This window comes from Pelophylax lessonae, assembly GCF_965119305.1.
Source record: "Pelophylax lessonae genome assembly, chromosome: 5".
NCBI lineage: Eukaryota > Metazoa > Chordata > Amphibia > Anura > Ranidae > Pelophylax > Pelophylax lessonae.
In genome coordinates this window covers 410,022,222-410,043,199 of record NC_138772.1, presented here as the reverse complement: position 1 = coordinate 410,043,199, position 20,978 = coordinate 410,022,222, and the positions used below count along the sequence as shown (strand labels likewise).

The 20,978-nt window shown below is 39.1% G+C and overlaps 1 protein-coding gene across 1 annotated transcript in view; it reads left to right on the top strand.

The window, feature by feature from the left end:
* The window catches only part of LOC309557210 (desmocollin-2-like), a 40,325-nt gene that overhangs the window by 6,303 nt on the left and 13,044 nt on the right, over window positions 1-20,978 (top strand). Inside the window, exons 2-11 of the mRNA XM_082259874.1 lie at window positions 3,275-3,359; window positions 5,017-5,228; window positions 6,392-6,508; window positions 8,315-8,470; window positions 9,531-9,675; window positions 11,311-11,477; window positions 14,678-14,812; window positions 15,024-15,209; window positions 19,771-20,030; window positions 20,647-20,786. Of these exons, the coding sequence (XP_082116000.1) occupies window positions 3,275-3,359; window positions 5,017-5,228; window positions 6,392-6,508; window positions 8,315-8,470; window positions 9,531-9,675; window positions 11,311-11,477; window positions 14,678-14,812; window positions 15,024-15,209; window positions 19,771-20,030; window positions 20,647-20,786 (1,603 nt within the window). The remainder of the gene's footprint in view (window positions 1-3,274; window positions 3,360-5,016; window positions 5,229-6,391; window positions 6,509-8,314; window positions 8,471-9,530; window positions 9,676-11,310; window positions 11,478-14,677; window positions 14,813-15,023; window positions 15,210-19,770; window positions 20,031-20,646; window positions 20,787-20,978) is intronic.

The window sequence follows — 20,978 nt, the reverse complement described above, 5'->3', positions numbered from 1 at the left end:
TAGACTCATTAGACCTTTTTTTTCTGCCCAAAAGCTTCTCTCCTGAAAGCGATTTTGGTGCGTTCAGAATTCTGCCCCTAAATGCCTGTAAATGTCAATGTGAGCATGGACACCTAGGCTGACATAGAGGAGCATTTAGGGGCAGGAAAAAAAGTCAAAAATGCCATTTGACAACTGCATTGTGCATGACCCCAAAGGTATAACTTTGATTGTTTAGGTTTTGGAGAGGGATGGGCAAGACTTAAAATAAGTCATTAACATTATAACTTTTTTTTTTTTTTTGTTCTGTCTTTGACCCCCATTGGGGAGATGGTCTGTGTAATTCTTTATCCAAGAATGAGAACTCCGGCTATATGTAAAATGTATGTCTCTGTATGTATTCATGTCCAGACAGGAAGTTAGGGAGATGTCTCCCTAACAGGGATACAGATGGCAATGAAAAGGAATTCCCCTAATTTGCAGGAATTTCCTCCCACTTCCTATTTGGCTATGGGACAGGAAGTAAAGGGAAATCTCCACAATAAGATGCAGATGGCAAAAATAAATCTGACAGGTTATAACCCTCCCTTGCTCTATCCAAAATAGGGGGGAAAAACATTTTTTCTATAATTCTATTTTAAGAAGGAAAAAAAATAATCTAGAAAAACTGTTAACCTCATGGGAAAAAAAGCATAAAGCTATTATCTTTTTGCTTTTCAGTTCTCAGCCAGTACCATTGTGTTGCATGTAAATTTGATCCACAGTTGAAAATATCTATTGGTTATAGTCTTTGTCACTTGCTTATTATATTGTATATTGTTCTCAATTGCATGATGACAGTCCTGTAGATTTTTTTTTTTTCTTTGTTTTGCCAAAGAAAAAAATATATATGCAAGCCCAATCTCATAATACCATGTTTTTAAGGTGATTTTAAAAGTAATATGTAATATTTTTCAATCTATCGTTTAAGAGGTATTAATCCCACCATAAAGGTCTTTGAAACAGGACTCCAGGAAAAATAAAAAATACATTTTGTACACAGTACAAGTCAAATGATTTACCTCTGACAATCCTAGGTCTGGACCACTGCTATTTATTGTAGGAATTGTCTCTGATGCCAGATACTACTTCTGGTGCTGCAGGTGTACTCCGCTCACGGAATACAAGTTGTTCTGTGAATAGAGAAGAGGACAATGAAGGACATTATCTTCCCTTGTCCATTCGCAGAATGCCTTGTATTATGTGAACAGAATACAGGGTGTTATGTGAATTGACAACAGGGGAGGAAAGAAATGGTGAACAACAGGATCTGTTGCCTGTACAAGAGCATGGGATCTCAGCCACAGTGCATGAAGAAGATTACCATCTGTAGTATCTGACATCATTGAAGCTATGATTTTGACAGCAAATAGCAGCAAACCAGATCTAGAATAAGTCATTAGAGGTAATTTACTTTGTTTGTGCAATGTGATAAACCAGTCCCAATAGATTCATCAAGCAGTCATTTTACGACCTGTGGTCCACTGTTTCCATTGGAGAACTTTTTAGAATGTCTTGCAGTCATTACTGGAGAGCATTTTACAGTAGTCAGGAAGCAGCGGCGAATAGGCTGCAGCAGATCAGAATGCACTTCTGGGCAATATCAGACCTCACATGCTGTGCGTTGTGAATAGTAAAGTTTGTGGGTAGAGATGCCACAAGGGAGCTGTTTTTTCTTTATACCAGCCTTGCTGATATTGGAGCTTTTTTAAAAGTACAGGGGAATCTGTTGTAGCCAGTTCAGGCATGGCGGAGTCCACTTTACAACTTAGAAGGGTTGGGACTTTACAATAAAGACCCTTTGGTTAAAGACTTGCAATATAGGCCTTGCCTCCTATTTAGACTGGATAGCACATTGGCAGTCAAGCTGCAGCTCCTGTGAGCTAGCTATGATTTAAGGCCGTAACGCGTAAATGTTGGCTATCCCGATCACACTCAGTTCTTGGTTTTCCCGAGGCAGATAGTGGTGGCTGTCAGTCACCACTCTCCGCTCTGCCCCTCCAGTGCTCACTGGGCTGGAAAGGGGGCAGGCATAGCTGGCTTTGGCTCTCAGTCACATGCTGAGAGCTGGGGTCAGCTGTCAATTGGACAGCTAGGTGGATCCAGACAACATGGCTGGGATCCTTCCAGAGCCTGGAACAGCTCTGACATCAGCCGAGAGCAGGCTTTAGCCCACTATTGGCTTATTCTGGGTTAAGGGCAAGCACACAAGTAGATTTCTGTGACCCACAAATGAAGTATAGCAAAAAATATATTTGATACGTTTTTAAAAAATTTGTAGCTTGCCCTTTTTAGACTTTTTTTGTAAACTCCAATATACTAGTTCATTCGGTTGGTGACCTCCATTGCACAAAGCGACAGAGCCCGTACTGGTGCTGATTAAAGGAGATAAGATCTTTGAACCTGGTTTCTCAAGTCTACCCCTTCCTTCAGTCATAACCAGGGGTCACATTTGTTTTCTGTTATTTTGCAATATGACTTTAAATGGTAGGAGTGACACAAAAGAATTCTGAGCTGAGAAATCCAGAGGGGAGATCTTGTTTTTGGAGTCCTAAAAACTACATTCACACCTGCACTCCTATGTTTTCAACTTTTTAAAATGCAGGAGATGTTATCTGAAAGGTATATACCAGTTTAACGACTTCCCAAAACACCTTTTCGGGGTTTAGGTGCGATTCCTGCCTTAAAGCAGGTTTAGCTGCATTTACACTTGTTTAGCCAAATTTAGAGCCTCCAATTGGATCCTAAAAGCACAAAATGAATTTGAATGATGCTATTGAAAAATCATTTATATGTATTTGGAAATGTTCTCTAAATGCATATAACCACGGGTTTAACACTGCCAGTTTGTGAGGCCTGAGAATCCACGATCAAAAATAGCTTTTTATTAAATGAACAAAGTTGTTCTGTAGAAACCTACTCCTATGAAGTAGCACTATAGCATAGAAATACAGGTGGAATTCAGTGTTTATTTTGTGGCTGGTTTTGGTGACAGAAGAAAGATAGCTAAAGTCACAGGCATCAAATTGTTGACAAAACAGTCAAAAAAGCTATTTGGAAATAAAAAACTGGAATTTTATCTGTGGTAGACTTCATAACAGTCACAACTGGAAAGCTATAAGCCATGAACAGAAAGCAAGAGGGAACCTGTTTGAGATAGATATAGATAAACTGATAAACTGATGATATAAAGATTATTTGTGAAAAACAAAATAAATGTTTGTGTTTTTACAGTGGTTTTTTCTTTCTCTTTCAGCCATTGGTTGTAGCAGAAAAATCATGTCACCATATAAAACTTCCCGTGCATCACTATATTCTTACAGGATCCTTGGTTGGCACTTGTGAGTTCATATTTGTCTTTTTATTTTTTTGGCTAACCAGACATTTGTTTAATTATTACTTTGGGAGATCAACCTTTGCATTGTTTGATAAAAGGAAACCCTAAAATGTCTGTCAGAGCAATAAATGTATATATTTCACTGTCGTTTATACATCCTATTGGATCTTCCAGAAATAAATGTAAAGTTTGCAATATTAAAATGGGGGAGGAATTTAGTGAATTATCTACTCGTATCAAAAACTTGTTAACCGAGCCTAGGAATTGTGGCAGCATCCATGACTTGGGACACATATTTCTGTTCTTTAATTGACGTCTAGTAACTGTTGATTACCAATGTTCACAGGCAGGTTACACAGCCAGAGGACCAAGAGGTCCCCAGTTCCCAAATGTAGGTTTAGTTGGGTAGAAAAATGTAGAACTGAAATTCATACATAAATGAGAACTGAAAAGGTGTGTATGTGTGATATATAGCCGGATACCATTTGCATACCTTCTCAAAAATTCACAAAATGTGGAACCACTAGGAGCCCAAGATGGCCGCACCATTTAATCCCGGACTAAGAGGGAGTTAAGCCCCGTACACATGATCAGATTATGGAACAATCTGTCGTTCGTTTTTTTGTGGCATGCTAGTCTGATGTGAAAAGTGAAGAGGTTATTTTCATACGAATTTACCCGTACGACAGAATTCTACTTCAGAAGTGATGTCATGTGTTGGATTGTTTTGTATGTGTTCTTTCGTCTCTGAGCATGCCTAGTCTTGCTCTTAAGATTTTTTTTTCAGTCGAAATCTGTACTAATGAGACGAAAATCGGACGTTGTTTTGACGGACGACAAAAATGATATAGCCTGCAGATCAGGATTTTGTCGGCCGAAAAGTCGGAGTTTGCTGTCGAAAGCACCATACTAACAATCTGAAAATCAGCAGCACAATACTAACAATCTGAAAATCAGCAGATCGGTCGTAGGACGAAATTTCCCTTCAGATTTTCATATTGTGTGTACGGGCCCTTAGAAGAATTTACCTTGCATGTGAAAACGTAGGATCTGGTGTTCCCTGAGCACTAAAGGCCCATAGACACGATACGAAAATCAGAAGTAAAATTTCGTCCGACTAACGATCCGCCACTTTTCGGATTGTTAGTATAGTGCTTTCGACAGCCGATTACGAGTTTTCGGACGACAAAATCTGGATGTGCAGGCTATAAAATTTTTATCGTATGTCAACAAACGTCTGATTTTTTTGTTTAGTACAGTTTTCGTCCGAAAAAAATCGTAAGAGCAAGACTAGGCATGCTCAGAAACGAAAGAACACATACAAAACAATTCAACACATGACATCACTTCTGAAGTTGAATTCTGTCATAAAAGAATTTTCGTATCAAAGTAACCTCTTCACGTTCGATATGAGACTAGCCTGCAATAAAAATCGGACAAAAGATCATTCGATAATCTGATCGTGTGTACGAGGCTTTACTGACAACAAAGGGATTATGCTCAAATCCTCGGTCAGTAGCCTCTATATGTATTGCCATGCTACATTTGTCGGTTTTGATATGTACTTTTTTTTTTTAATTCTTTAATTTGTTTTTTTTTTTTTTTTGCTTTACAAACGTATTGATAACCCCATGCATTCTTCTTCTTTTTTTATTTCATAGTTGATCTGCATAATTGTTTGCACCCTAATGATACAGTTGCTGGGACAAGTAATTCAAATTTTACAATTGAGCATGTTGATTCCGCTTATGCCTTATATGCCACAAAACGTGTTAAGATGCCTAATCATCCTGTTTCACTTGGAATTATACTGGAGAATCAAGATTCAAAAAAGGAGAGGATTATTGCAGTGACACTTGTACCTGAAACAAATGTAAGTCATTTTTTTAAAATTTCTTTATGGCCTTGTCTTATTAATACTTTGTCTGTGAAGGAAAATGCTAGAGACTACCTCAGCAATCCCAGCTTGCTAATTGGACAGTGGAGGATAAGCTGCACACCAATGTCCCCTCTTGCTAGTTTATTATGCTGCTATTCCTACATTAAAATCTCAGAAGTGGGATTAAAATAAATATATAGCTGCATTGATGGCTATTTGATATATCTGGTTGGAGTTTAACCTAAAATTTCCGTTGATTCTTCACTTGATTAAAGCTATTGCATCAGTTAATTCTTTAGAAGTTAAGACACATAAATGTAGAAAAGTAACATAGTTTTTTTTCTGATGAAAATCCTGTTCCCAAACAGCATATTTAACCCGTTCTAAAAATCGAAGGTATGGTGAAATAAACTATTGCTAATACGCAGGCGTTGATTAAAGTGCATAGATTTTTATTTTTTTTTTCCCCTAAGCAACAGTCAATAGCCTTAAACTATTAAAATATATATATTTTATTTCAAGCCCACATTTTGCTTTTGCAAGAGAAATCAAGTTCTTTTGATGTGTGCATTATTCTAACCTTACTTTTTATCATTTTTAAACTGGTTTACTTGTTAGAACTGGCTAGGAGGTTTATGAAAAAGGTGTATGGTTCATGACCCTGTCAAAACATAGTATATTTCTAGAACTTCACAGCCTGTGGCCAAGGGCTTTTGCTCTCATTTATTGGTTTTACATTCCCATATAAATCTTAGGGGAATGCAAAACTGGCTTGAAGCGGGTCAAATGCACCTATTCCAATGAATTTTTGATTCACTCTTTCCCATATTGTAAACCGTGCGAATGGATGAATTTGCACTGCTGATTGCCCCCTGTGGCTGTTAAAATAATTAAAGAGTGCCTGCATCTGATTGGATGTGGTTGCTGTTTTGGCCAAGATGCTTATGCTTGAATGTTTTCGAGATGGGTGGTGCTGATAGGGCCACCCATGGAATGAATTAAGGACAATTAAGCAGGAACAAAATTTGATCCGAATATGGCCAGTTTAATCAAAAGCATTCCTGTAGACTGTTATTAACACTTAATAAAATCTGTATTACACTGGCTGATCTATTTCAATAAATATTCACAAACTCCTTTTTATTATCCTTTTTTAGGCTGGCCAAGGAAGATATACCAGAGAATTGCTGAAACGTACAAAAAGGAGATGGAGTCCCTTGCCCATCATACATAATGAGAACTACCGAGGGAAATTTCCATGTTATCTTGAACGGGTAGGGCTCATCAGTGGCATATTTAGGTTTTGTGCTGCCCTAGGCCTTACTATGTTTGCGCACCCCCTAAATTTAAATATGACCCACCCCTTCCTGTAAAGGCCACACCCCTTTCCGGTTTATGACCCGCCCTGTCATCTGTACACCACAGACCACAACCACAGTCTATCGGTGCCCATCAGCATAGCCTCATCAGTTACCAGAAGTTCAGCCTCATCAGTGCCCATCAGTGCCGCCTTATTACTGCCCATTAGTTCAACCTTATCAGTGCAGCATATCAGTGTGCCCTCATCAGTGGCTATCAGTACAGCCCCATCAGTGGCCACCAGTGTAGCCTATCAGTGCCCATTAGTGCAGCCTATCATACCGGCAGGTAGCAGTGTGACTGCTTTATGGGGGTGCCAGACCGATTTGCCTCCTGGACCCTGTTCTCTGGCCCAATTCGTCCCATAATACTGGCACTAAACTAAAAGTGTAGCGTAAGCCGGCAGGGACCCTTTTTGTGTGGGAGGAGGCTGTTTTTTTTCATGTGGTGTGCAGCTTTTTTGCTGCCCCCTGCAAAGTGCCGCCCTAGGCCTAGGCCTTGTCGGCCTAGGCCAAGATACAGCACTGGGGCTTATATCTCAATATACATTTCTCTCTATTTTTGGTTTCCCAGCAGGCTTGCTCAGTGAAGTATTATAAAAGGTATCTGATGAGTAAGCCAGTTTTTGGTTTAAAACAATATCTGGTATACTACTCATTTACTATTCAGTTATTGGTGAATGTCTTAAAGCCACCACCACATAATCTGTCTCCGAATGCTTCTGGCTTGTGATGTATGGGTTTATTTTTACTTTTACTTTTTTCATTGTCAATATGGGGAATATCCTTTGAGCGACGAGGAATGCATATTGCTGATAACATGATACTTGCTTTTCACATTTGTGACCCTTCACATAATTTGGCAGCATAATTTCTGTGGTAAATGCTCTAATTTTTCTCAAATGAGAGAATATTTTCCCAGGAAAATACACATATAGCCAAAAAGATTGTGTACTCCGGATCAGCACATCCAACACGAGCTTGTTGGGCATTCCAGGCTCATGGTCATTGATAGGGGGGTGACCCCCTACCTTCCTTTATGTTGCAACCAGGACAGTCCCCAGTGTAATCCACCTTTCAACAAGGTTTTGAAACGTGCTGGTGTGAATTTGTGGTCATTGGGTCAAAAGAGCATTCGTGAGGTCAGGTGCAGATGTTGGAGGAAACGATCTGGCTCATAATTTGCATTCCAGTTCATCTGAAAGGTGTAAAGTAGGATTGAGGTCAGGACTTTTTGCTGGCCATACGAGTGCATCTACACATCATGTTGTTATGGACCTGTTTTTGTGCCCAGGGGCACAGTCATGCTAGAACTGAAAAAAGGTCTTCCCTAGAATGTTGTCGGGAAGTGGAAGCTATCAGTCCAAAATGTATTTGTATGCTGTAGCTTTAACAGTACTGGTTCTTGGAAAACTCAGAAATTTAGAGGGGTATACTCATATAGAGGGTGGATGAGCCGGTGTCCACAAACTCTGACCATATGGTGTAATACATGTTGTCGCATTTAGGGAGCAGATCTTCTTGTTTGTTGCAATCAGAGAATTTCCATACTTGCATATTGCAGTGATTCAGTTCATGAGTGAGAACTTTACATAAAGTTAAATGTGTGGGGTAAAAGGAAGGACCCAACAAGAGGATTATGCATGCAGCAACCCTATTCCTGTACAAGTATAATAGATAACAAAATGAGACCATTTATATTATATGTATTTTCCCCCACAGGTCCAGTCTGACACTCAGGTGCTATATGATATTATTTACACTATTTCGGGACCAGGTGTGGATCAGCCACCAGTAGGTTTGTTTCAGATGGATCCAAAAACTGGAGACTTGTACATCAATGGCCTAGTGGATCGGGAAGAAACCCCTTCTTTTCCGGTATGCAGTTTTCCTTTCCTTAGTTTCTACAGAAAAAGTTTTTATCAAAATATATACTGGCAACTTTTGTCTGCATTCTGTTCTATTGAATGTTTTGGGTTTTTTATTTTGCTATTTAAAACTCAACTTCAGCCCATACATATCTATTATTATTATTATTTATATATATATATGTGTATTTTTTTTTTATGTGTTTTAGATAAAACAAGGAGAGTTTAGAATCGTTTAAAAGGGTTTTATTGCCCCTCTTTATCCTTATTGAGAAATTACACCCCTAACCACACACGAATGCACGCCATTGAATAATGTGATGGGAAATTTCCTCAGTGTAAACAGTTTTATTAGTCTAGGAAAAGGTCAGAACTTCAGATGACTTTACATTTTTTTTCCTTAGTTCCTAGCCTAGTGACAACTGCATATGGCCTCAACCAACCCACTCCTCCCCCTCCCTTATTCCCTTATTTCTTTTCACAAATCTTTTCAAAGGGGGATGCAGAGAAACAAAAACCTGACTGGGATTGTGGAGAGATTGCCCTGTTTGCTGTTTGGGAAATGAACCCAAGTTTTGTAGGCTGATTTCTCCTTTTTAAGAAAACTAGTCCTCTAACCATGTTGTTTTATAGACCAGTTCTCTTAACAGGGAGGGGATCCCAGTGTTGTGCTGAAAGCCTTCACTTCCTGTACTGTAGACACAACAGGAAGTAAGAGGCAATCTCTCTAAAACAAGGCATATCATTTTTGTGACAGTTGTAACCAGAATAAGAACAGAGAAATAATGGGGACACTTTTTATGGTGACGACTGTTTTGTATTTTCCTTCACTTTCAGTCCCGGTAACAATAGTCATCAGGAAAAATAGAGGGTGACCATTTCTAGCAGGGACAATAAAAACCTGACAGAGGTTTTAACCCTCAACCCCCTTTACCACCACACTTCTTCTTTTTTATTTTTTTTTATTTTGTGTTGGCCTAAAATGTTTCTTCTCTAGGGAATTGTATACATGTATGCTTATTTTTTGTAAGGCACTATAACAACTTCTTCTACTTTTTTCTTACATTCAGCTAACAGTTTATGCAACGACAGTAGATGGATATTCACCGGAGTCTCCTCTGACGTTACCAGTTGTCATAGAAGATGACAATGATAATGCCCCAGTGTTTACTGAAGCAGTGTTTTGTGCTGAAGTGTTGGAGCACAGCAAAGCTGGTAAGCAACTTTTTAGTAGCCATCAGATTTCAGGTGTTACTTTTTAACATGTAGAAGAGAAAAATCCTGTCTATTATGGGCAAGTCATACTTTCTTTTTGGTATTTTCTCATACACGAGGCTCTGTGTAATCAAATGTCTTCAGTTGCACCCAGGGCTTTTTTTCAGCAGGAGCGCGGGGGAACGCAGTTCCGGCACCTCCAGTACTGAATGTATGCAAGAGGTGCTGGGGTGTGCTGAAGGGTCTACTGATGCTGGCTGCTGGGGGGTCTATTTTAGCTGGAAGGGATCAATTTTTGCACGGGGGGGGGGTCTATTGTTGCTTTGGAAGTCTATTGATATTGGTGGAGGATCTATTGTTGGTGAGTTGGGCCTTATGTTGCTGGGGGGGGGTCAGTTTTTGCTGGGAGAGTTTCTACTGCTGGGAGAGTTCTACTGTTGAGGGAGGGGTCTGTTGATGCTGGCTGTGGGGAGATTTGTTATTGCTGCCGGGAGGTCTATAGTTGCTGGGGGGTCTATTGTTCTGGGCGATTTTTTTATTGTGGGTGGTCCATTTTTTTTTTTGGGGGGGGGGGGGATCTATTGTTGATGTAGGGTCTATTATTGTTACTGGCTGCAGGGGATCTATTTTCCTGCTTTTATTGTTGTCATTAGCAAATTACATACAAATTACACTTGCCACAAAAAAAAGTTATACTTGGTTCTGTATTCTCCATAAAGGATAGTGCTGGGAGATGGGCAAGGGGTGGAACCAAGGAGCATTCCTTGAGGTGGGTAGGGGGCGGAGAAAAGGGGTGACTCGGAAAGGGAGAGTTCCTGCACCTATTCTTTCAGAAAAAAAGGCCTGGTTGCACCCACATCTAAAGACTCATAACTGCTTTTTAATCTTAATGGCACGAGATTAGACTCTATTGACTAAACAAACTAAAAGCAATTTTTTGCATCAGGAAGCAAATGAAAAATGCTTAGTTTATCCTGAAACTTAAGCCCTCTATCGTAGGGTTGCTTTAGTATGGCACTAATCACATTCAGTGTCCGTAAAGAAAAGTCTTGGGTGATTATGGTTTCAAGGGGTTTTTTTTGTTTTTGATTTTTTTATATTGTTAGCTTAAGTTTGAAAGCAGGTTGAGAGCAAAGGCATTCTTTTTAGAGGTAACACTAAGGGTTAAGAAATATATGTAAATATGAAGGCTACAATTTGTAACATCTTTCAGAAAATGCTAGTTGCCTGGCTCTGCTTTGAGCCACTGACCCAGACTAAGTGTGTAGCAAGTGAATGCTGTACCCTGATTTGCTTAATACTTCCATGTCTGTGGCTTAGAAAGTTTTTAATCTTTGGTGCAGTATGACTGCTAGGAAAGTAGGCTTTTTAGAAAGAGAGGCCGCAATGGCACCTTGAAAATCTCTGTCAGTAGAAGTATACTTTTAATGTGGGTAGCATTTCCTCTCTCATCTTTAGCCCTTTAAAAACTAATCCCAGGAACCCAAAATGTAAAAAGAGCTTTTTCTCACCGGTCAAATGTTCCCTCCTTTTTTTTTTTCTTGTTAATTAATTCTAGTTTTCATCTGAGCTGTTGTGTGTGTTTTTTCCAATTTGATCAATCTTAATGTATTTTGGTTGTTTCCTATTTCGAAGGTACTATTGTGGGAAGAGTAAACGCCACAGACAGAGATGAGCCAAAAACTCGACACACCCTGCTAAGATATTATCTCCTTAGACAAATTCCTCCATCACCTCTCCTTTTTGCTGTGAATACAGAATATGGCATAGTGACTACATTAACAAACAAGCTTGATAGAGAGGTAATGTGTGTGTTTTTTTTCTTTTTTTTTCCCCCCCATATTTTAAGGGCATATAGGATGGGCCAAAATTCTGACTTATTCCAGCAGGCCTACTAAATCTTCTGTCTCTGGCATATACATGCATAATAAGTATTCATACCTCTTGGAATGTTCCACGTTTTGTCATGTTACAACCAAAAACGTAAATGTATTTATGTGATAGACCAACACAAAGTGTCACAAATTTGTGAAGTGGAAGGAAAATGATAAATGGTTTTCAAAATGTTTTACAAATCATTATCTAAAAAGTGCGGTGTGCATTTGTATTCAGCCCCCTTTACTCAGATACCCCTAACTAAAATCCTAATAGAACAAATTGCCTTCAGAAGTCACCTAATTAGTACATTTTTACTAGTGTGTAACTTGTTCTCAGTATAAATGTGTTCTGTAAAGCTCTCAGAGGTTTGTTAGAGAACCTTAGTGAACAAACCGCATTATGAAGGCCAAGAAACCCACCAGACAGGTCAGGAATAAAGTTGTGGAGAAGTTTAAAGCAAAAAAACAATCCCAAGCTTTGAACATCTCACGGAGCACTGTTCAATCCATCATCCAAAAATGAAAGAGTATGGCACAACTGCAAACCCACCAAGACATTGCTGTATGCCTAAACTGACAGGCTGGGTAAGGAGAGCAATGAACAGAGAATCAGCCAAGAGGCCCATGGTAACTCTGGAGGAGCTGCAGTGATCCACAGCTCAGGTGCGAGAATCTGTCTACAGCACAACTACTACGGTAATAGTGCACTCCACAAATTTGGCCTTTATGGAAGAGTGGCAAGAAGAAAGCCATTGTTGAAAGAAAGCCATAAGAAGTCCCATTTGCGGTTTGTAAGAAGCCATGTGGGGGACACAGCAAACATGTGGAAGAAGGTGCTCTGGTCAGATGAGACCATGATTGAACTTTTTGGCCTAAAAGCTATGTGTATCGGAAAACTAACGCTGCACATCACCCTGAACATACCATCCCCACCGTGAAACATGGTGGGGGCAGCATCATATTGTGGGGATGCTGGTCAGAGTTGATGGGAAAATGGGATAGAGTCAAGTGCAGGGCAATTTTAGAAGAAAACCTATTAGAACCTATAAAAGACTTTACACTGGGGCAGGGGTTCACCGTCCAGCAGGGCAACATGCCTAAACATGCAGCCAGAGCTACAATGGAATGGTTTAGTTCAAAGTATATTCATGTGTTAGAATGGCCCAGTCAAAGTCTAGACCTAAATCCAATTGACAATCTGTGGCAAGACTTGAAAATTGCTGTTCACAGATGCGCTCCATCCAATCTGTCAGAGCTTGAGCTATTTTGCAAAGAAGAGTGGGCAAAAATTTCACTCTTTAGATGTACAAAGCTGGTAGAGACATAACAAAAAAGACTTGCAGCAAAAGGTGGTTCTACGAAGTATTGACTCAGGGGCGCTGAATAAAACCACATGCCACACATTTTCAGATATTTATTTGTAAACCATGTATCCTTTTATTTCTACTTTACAATTATGTGCCACTTTGTGTTGGTCTATCACATAAAATCCCAATAAAATAAATTTACATTTTTGGTTGCAACATGACAAAATGTGGAAATTTTCATGGGGTATGAATACTTTTTCAAGAATCTGATCTGCTCCAGAGGCATTGGTGGTTGGATCAAAACCATGACTGACAGCTGCTTTATGCAATCTGAAATGCTGTAATGTTCTGCTAAGACTTATCAGCGGCAAGTGAGCCAGAATAGCATTTGAACATCCAACTCACATTACAGAGCATTTTCAGCCGAACAGGAGCTGAATGATCAGACCAAGGCATAAGATTGACAACGGTACAAGCCTGAGCACAATGACAGCCAAGGAAAGAAAATGTGTAAAGAATGCAGCTGTAAATCAAGGATCAGACCCAACCACCAGTACCTTCGGGCAGATGAGATTCTTGACTGACTGTTCCAATCCACTTTGCACAGCCTGTAGGGAGAAGGCTTGGAAAAGCTAAGATATTGTTACTGGACACGGGACACACTCTGACTTAGTCCTGCCCTCATTCCAGGCAGTTACATGGCTTTCTATTACAGTAAGCCATGTGTGAATATGGGCTCCCTACTCTGACCCTTACTTCTTTTACAAACTATAATTAACACATAACCTATGACAACTGTGTTTCTTGCCAAACTTGTAATTCTGTGCTGACCCTCCCAGTCTGAATGTTGCTGTACAGGGGGGTTGCATGAGGCTGATATCCATTTCAAATTCACGTACCAAACCTGCTCCATTTTAGAGTTTTAGAAATTCCTGTGTATGCCTGGAGTTCAGATTTAACAGTGCAGTCATGTATAAAATGCTTTAATAATTTTACTCAAGCTCCATGTAAAGGGTTATAATCTCCTGGTTCCTTTACCCACATATTTTGGTATTGAGATAAAATTTCTTTCATCTGGCGCCAATTGGAAATTTTTTCATCAAAAATCGCAGATACTAACATCACCCTTACTCCATCTAATTGCTTACTTTTTTCACCAATTATTAATTTATCCATACCTCACACAAGACTAATTCACACTATCTCAGTTGCTATTCAATGGCTGATTGCCATTCATTGGAACTCTTTCCTGGTTTCACAACTTAAAACAAGAATAAATTCGATCTATATTATGGAAAAAAATTTTCATACTATATACAACTCTATGAAATTTCACACTAATAAATGGGACCCATGGATCACACACTCAGATATATTTTTTTCTAACTACTGTACAGGTGACTAACTATTTAAAACCCTTTCATTTGACTCCGGGTATCTGACTTAACGCTTAGTGTTATGAAACTCTCTTTCTAACTATACTGCTATGTACCTATATCTGTACCTATATCCAGGAACTATATTTTTGATATCCTTGTTGTTATTTTGATATCAAACTCCCATATTTAATGGAGACAACCTGAAATTACTTAAGATGGTTATATTTCTATTTACTCTACGTGATACCATTATTTGTCATATTAATGTACCAATTCTCTTTGTACCACCATCTTCTGTTTTCTTTCAATAAAAGTTTGTATACAAAAAAAAAATAATAGCAACCACCAGGCACAAATGAACATCTATTTTAATCAAGCACTGTTTTCTGTTCTATTCCTTTTGACATTTCTGTAAACTTTTTTTACACGTGCTTTGCAGACATTGGACCACTACACTCTTGTACTGGAAGTGCGTGATATGGGTGGCAGCATAGGTTGTTTGTCTTCCACTGGCACCATGTCTATAACGGTCGTTGATGTGAATGATTTTGCACCAATCTTCTCACAGCAATCTGTAAGTTTGTATTCTATCCTTTAAACTTTTATTATCAATTGTACTGCTCAGGATTTATTTGATTTGATGCAAATTATGTTTCCAAGTAAGAATCCATGCTAGCAGACATCTGTTTTTGTGGGCTAGAAGTCTTTCTATGGCCTTGATTTTAAAAAGAAATTAAATATCTTTATAGTTATCAGAGTGTAATAATTATTTCTGCCATTTTTAGTATCAGACTGAAGTGAATGAAAATGAAAGTGGAATGGTCATACTGAGAATCCCTGTAACAGACAATGACGTCCACGGTACTGCAAACTGGAAAGCTGTGTACACAATCACACAAGGGAATGAGAAGCGCTTTTTCAATATAACTACTGATCCAAATACAAATGAAGGACTGCTTGCGGTTGTAAAGGTAAGTGCAGAAAAAAAATGGCTATTCCCATTATTTTATTATTATTATTTTTTTTTTTTGCTTACTAGCTTTGGATTAGCCATTCCTTAACAGAAAATGTCACGTGTGAGGTAGTGTTAACAGCATTTTGAAACCATGTGGAAAATCATTTATATTTTTTAAATTCATGCTGCCAAAGCCCAACACCAGCCAAAATGTTTCTTTTCAAGGAAGAATTTTTTATTTTTTTTCGCCATCTGTGTCATTATTGGAGAGTGGGATCTTTCCTCTCCATACCTGTTAGGACAGGAAGGATTTTCATCACCATTACGCAAATAAAAACAAAATCACATTTTAATATGGTGGGAAAAGCGATAATATAATAAATATATATATATATATATATATATATATATATATATATATATATATATATATAATTTTTTTATTTATTTATTAATATTATTACTATATATTATATATATTTTATTTATTTTTATTATAGCTTTATGGCGCTATCAGGTTTTTTTTTTTTTTTTTCCTGGTGACCTCTGCACTTGCCATTTCTTACACAGCTGTCACAGGCAGCAGAAGTAAGGGAAATTCTTTCAATGGTGTACACTGGGGTAATTAAGTGGTTTTATGCCTTGTAGTTGAAATGAAACAAGTTAACTGCATAAAATACGTGTCAGGCACTCTACTTGTCCAGTATAAATCCATTGCTTGTCAAGGGCCAGCTCCGAATCCTTTTAAACCTGGCTTTACATGCAATAAGGAACACTTAACTCTGATTCAGTTTAGTTCTCAAGCACATAACCTAAATATTTGACTCTAGAAGGAAAAGCTTTATAAGGCTGGAAAATTTTGGTCTGTTTAAATATTGAAAGCTGTACAAAATGCTTGTTGATGTCAGAAATTCAGAGGGGTTTTAGTCGCACTTTGGCCTCGTTCACTTGGGCAGTGATGCCGTACAGCATAAACAGGCCACTTTTTTTCAAACTTATTTTGTTTTGTTTTTTACCCTCCGTTTAATTTTTTAGGTTTCTGTGTGCAGGCAGCCCAATAAAGTCTGTTTTGAACACAGCGGCTGCAAAGACACAGCCACTGCACAGACTTAGCCACTATTCCTAATATGACAGGCACGTGGATTAGTAACCCCTGAATACAGACAGCGGGGTTGATTTTACTAAAACTGAAGAATACAAAATCTGGTACAGCTCTGCATGGAAACTAATCTGCTTCCATATTTATTTTTTATTTTTTGGCAGTTTTTGGAAGTTTTTAATTGAACAAGCTGAAGTTAGAAGCTGATTGGCTACCATGCACAGCTGCACTTTCCAGTTTTAGTAAATCACCCCCAGTGTTTTGCTTGTGCGAACGAGATCTTACTGTGTTATTTCAAGAAGCCTTATGCCCCGTACACACGTGCAGATTATCTGAAGACTTTTGTCTGCAGACTTACCTTTTCTATGTAGTGCAAGGGCCTGCCGGATTGCATACAAATTGAAAGTGTTTAGGTTTGACCTCATATTATATGGTTTTGGTAAGTCTGCAGACAAAAGTCTTCAGATAATCTGCACGTGTGTACAGGGCATTAGGCTCCGTTCACATGTAGGCGTTTTGGGGGTGTTTTTCTGCTCTAGGATCAGCTCTCAAAACGCCCAATAAGACAAATCCTATTCATTTCAATGTCTCCTGTTCACATCTGAGCGTTTTGACACTGTGAGCAAAACGCCCAATGCTCAAATAAGTACTTGAGCTTCTTTTTGGGCAGATTACAGGCGTTTTCCATTGGTCTCTATTCAATCTAAAAACGCCTGCACAAAAAACGCCTGCAAAAACGCCGGAAAAAACGCCCATAAAAACGCCTGTAATAGCAACGCCAAGATGTGAACGGAGCCTTATTACCTGTTCAGTTGTTATCTTGGTCTTAATAAACAATTATATTGAGAGGAAAACAATCAGTAGTTTGCAAAAGACACCAGGGCAGGACTGACCCTATTCAGTCCATAAACTTGCAGTGTGTTATTATGGCTGTACCCATAGTGAGTTTGCTTTATTAGATTATAGTGTTTTGGGCAACCGATCCAATGTAAACCTGCCATCTTATTGGCGAGGATATGATTTCTTTGTGACAGATAACCATTAAAAATAAGAAGTGGTGGCTCTCTATAAAAAGCCAAGCTCACACATATGGTGTGTTCCAGAGGTGGGGCCTTATTCCAAGGTGGGGCATTTCTGTGCAACTGCTTTTGGGCTGGAAGTGTGCTGCCAGACAGCTCCTGTTCTTGTACTAACCTATGCTGTGATTGGCAATCACCGTGATTACACAGTGATGAAATCTGCCCCTGTATACTTTTCTCCTTCTAAATTGAGAGTTCCCCCCCCCCCTCCTTTTTTTTTTTTTTTTTAATTTATTTTATTTTGTTTTCTCCTTGCCAGAGTTGAATGTAAAAAAAAAAAAACAAAATGTGTCCTGGTCGCTGTGCTGACGTAGAATTGAAGCCTAACGCCATGTTTCATTTGACTTTAAGCTGGTCCTAACAAGTTATTTTCATCATTAACCGATGTTTCAGCTGTCAGCACTGTATAAAATGTATGTAGCATCAACTATGTACAGTATACAGTGCTGTGTTCTGGTAGTGCTACGGCACTTCTGTCCCATTCCTGGAACAAAATTGAGTCAGGCAGAGTGCTGCTCAGCCATTTTTTTTATTTTTCATTCATTTATGCAAGACTTTCCCCTGTTTAGCTGAGTTGAAATGATCTGTTTGGACGAGCTTTAACCACTTCTGGACTGGCGATTTTACCCCCTTAATGACCAGGCCATTTTTTGCGATAAGGCACTGCGTTGCTTTAACTGACAATTGCACGTGCGACGTTGTTTGGTGGAATTTGATCACCTCTGCAGTTTTTAATTTTTTTGCGCTATAAACAAAATAAAGAGCGACAATTTTGAAAAACGGAAAAAAAAAAAAAAAATTTACTTTCTGCTATAAAACACAGCCAAAAAAAAAAAAAAAAATGATTTTTTATTATTTTAAGCCAATATGTATTCTGCTACATATTTTTGGTAAAAAAAAAAATCCCAATAAGTGCATATTGATTGGTTTGCACAAACGTTATAACGTCTACAAACGATACAATATTTTTTAAAGCTTTTTATTAAATTTTTTATTTTTATTTTTTACTAGTAATGGTGGCAATCAGCGATCTTTAGTGGGACTGTGACATTGCGGCGGCCAAATTGGACATCTAACTGACATTTTTGACACTTTTTGGGGGATCAGTGACATTTTTACTGTGATCAGTTTAAAAAAAATGCACTGTCACTGCACTAATGACACTGGTAGGGAAGGGGTTAACATCAGGGTCGATCAAAGTCAAAGGGTTAAATGTGTCCCTAGGTGTTGCTTGCTAACTGTGTGGGGGGTTGCTGTGACTGGAGGAAGACAGATGCTTGTTCCTGCTTAGCAGGAACACAAAATCTGTTGTCCTCCCTGTCAGAACGGCGATCTGCCTTGTTTACATAGGCAGATCTCTGTTCTGCCTCTCCCGGGGATGATAGCAGGTGGCCGGTGGACATCGGGTCCGCAGGACACGCTGATTGACATCCCAGCTAGCCAATCACGGCATGATCACGCCATCTAGTGGCTATTGAACGAAACAACGCACAAGAGCCACACTGCCACGGTATATACACGGTGGGCGGTCGTTTGGTCAGCCGGAAAGTGGTTAAATAAAATATGGAGTTAGGGCTTTAAAAAAAAATGTGCACTACTGTTTCTTGTCCCTGCTATAGGTGCAAAAAAAAAAAAAAAATGTTCACATATGGTATCCAAGAATGAAAAATGATACATATTGATACTCTGAAAAACAACACCAGGTATCCTTTTACCTGCATATACTAAGCAGTTGTGATGAGACTTTTTACTTACACATGCCTAAAGCCCCGTACACACGTGCAGATTGTCGGCCGAACGATCGGCCGTCTTTTGTCCCCAGGCTGTCGTGTCCGCTGAAAAGTGCAAAAGACTGCACATGAATTTTGTCCGCCAACAACAGCCGACTGCAGAAGTGATGTCATGTGATGGTTAACATTCCTTGCCTTTTTTCTTTTCTGAGCATGCCCAGTCTTGCAAATCTGCTGTCTGTCGGCCGAAATCTGTACCGACTGGCGAACAATCGGCCGTTCTGGTGTCGGCATACAAAAATTTTAATGCTTGCACGACAGATTCTGTTCGGCCGAAAGTGCGCTGTCGGCTGTCGGAAGCATCATACTAACAAGCCGAAAATCGGCCGATCGGTCGTCGGCCGAATCTTTTCGGCCGACAATCTGCACGTGTGTACGGGGCTTAAGTTACAAAACTGTTCCGACTTTAAGATTTTCCATCTTAAGGCAACAATGTGTGAAAAGCCTAGTGCAGCTGACTGAATATTTTCAATCTGTGTGGGTTGATAACCAGCTTTTTTTTTTTTTTTTTTTCAATCAAATGGCACCTAGAAACTACAGCCAAACGTAACGTGTGTTTTTTTTATTTTTTTATTACATATTGATTTGTGTGTATATATGTGCTTTTAGGGAATAAACTATGAAGAAGACAAAAGATTTCTACTAACCGTTGCGGTCGCTAATGAAGTAAGCCTAATAACACAATCTGGGACAAAAAGCAGCGGTATTGTTACTGTTCCAGTCACAGTCATTGTTAAAGACGTTGATGAAGGTCCCGAATGTCAGCCAAGAATTAAAGAAGTGTCTCTTCGAGAAAATCAGACAATTGGTACTCTAGTTGTAGAGAATAAAGCAACTGATCCTGAAACGAAAAATTCGAATGGCATACGGTATGTGAATTTAAATGGCTTCATACACTAGCTAACGTAGAAAATGACTTTTCTGCTCCACTTGGTCGCTGGGTGTGAAATGGCCAGTATGACCATTTTGTATCACTTGATCCTCCCTCCTAGATTGTAAGCTCTAACGCACAGGGCCCCTCTGATTTCTCCTTTATTACGTTGTATTGTAACTGTACTGTCTGCCCTCCTGTTGTAAAGTGCTGTGCAAACTGTTGGCGCTATAGAAATCCTGTATAATAATACTAAAGCAGGCCACAGACGCCTCAAAATTGCCAAACTGCTGTACTTCAATCCATCTATGGGCAGGCTGGTTGTACTGAAGTTGATCTGTTCATCAATTTCAGTACAACCAACCTGTTGTGGTGTTTGTGGTTTTTTTTTTCCTGTTCGATCATGGAATGTTGGAAAGCCCTGAGTACTATTTAAGCTCTGAATTGTCTTGAAGATTAAACAGGGATTTCTTTATTTGCTTCTGTTAGGGGGGAGTGAAAGCACATAGTATGGGAGGGCAACAGTTAAGTGAGCTGTCCAGGATGGGGAAACGCATAGGGGCAGGAATCTGTTTGGTTATAAGTGGACTAACATATCTAAATCTTCCCCACAGGTATGAGAAGTTGTCAGATCCACTAGGTTGGGTCAATGTGGCTCAAAATGGTCAAATAACTACTGCCAAAGTTATGGACTATGAATCCAAAGATATTCAAAATCACAAGTATAATGTAACCGTTTTGGCAACTGATGCATGTAAGACTTTTTTAATTGTGTTGCTTTTGAAGTGTGCATGTGTTGTGTTTTTTTTCTTTTTCATTTTAAAAACTGTCAATACACTTTGTAGTTAAAGGCCTCAGTCAGGAAAAAAAAGGCTATACTTTATGATTTGACCCAGAGTGGCCAATCACAATTCATGCCCTGGCCTAAAATGGTGCAGAGTGAGTT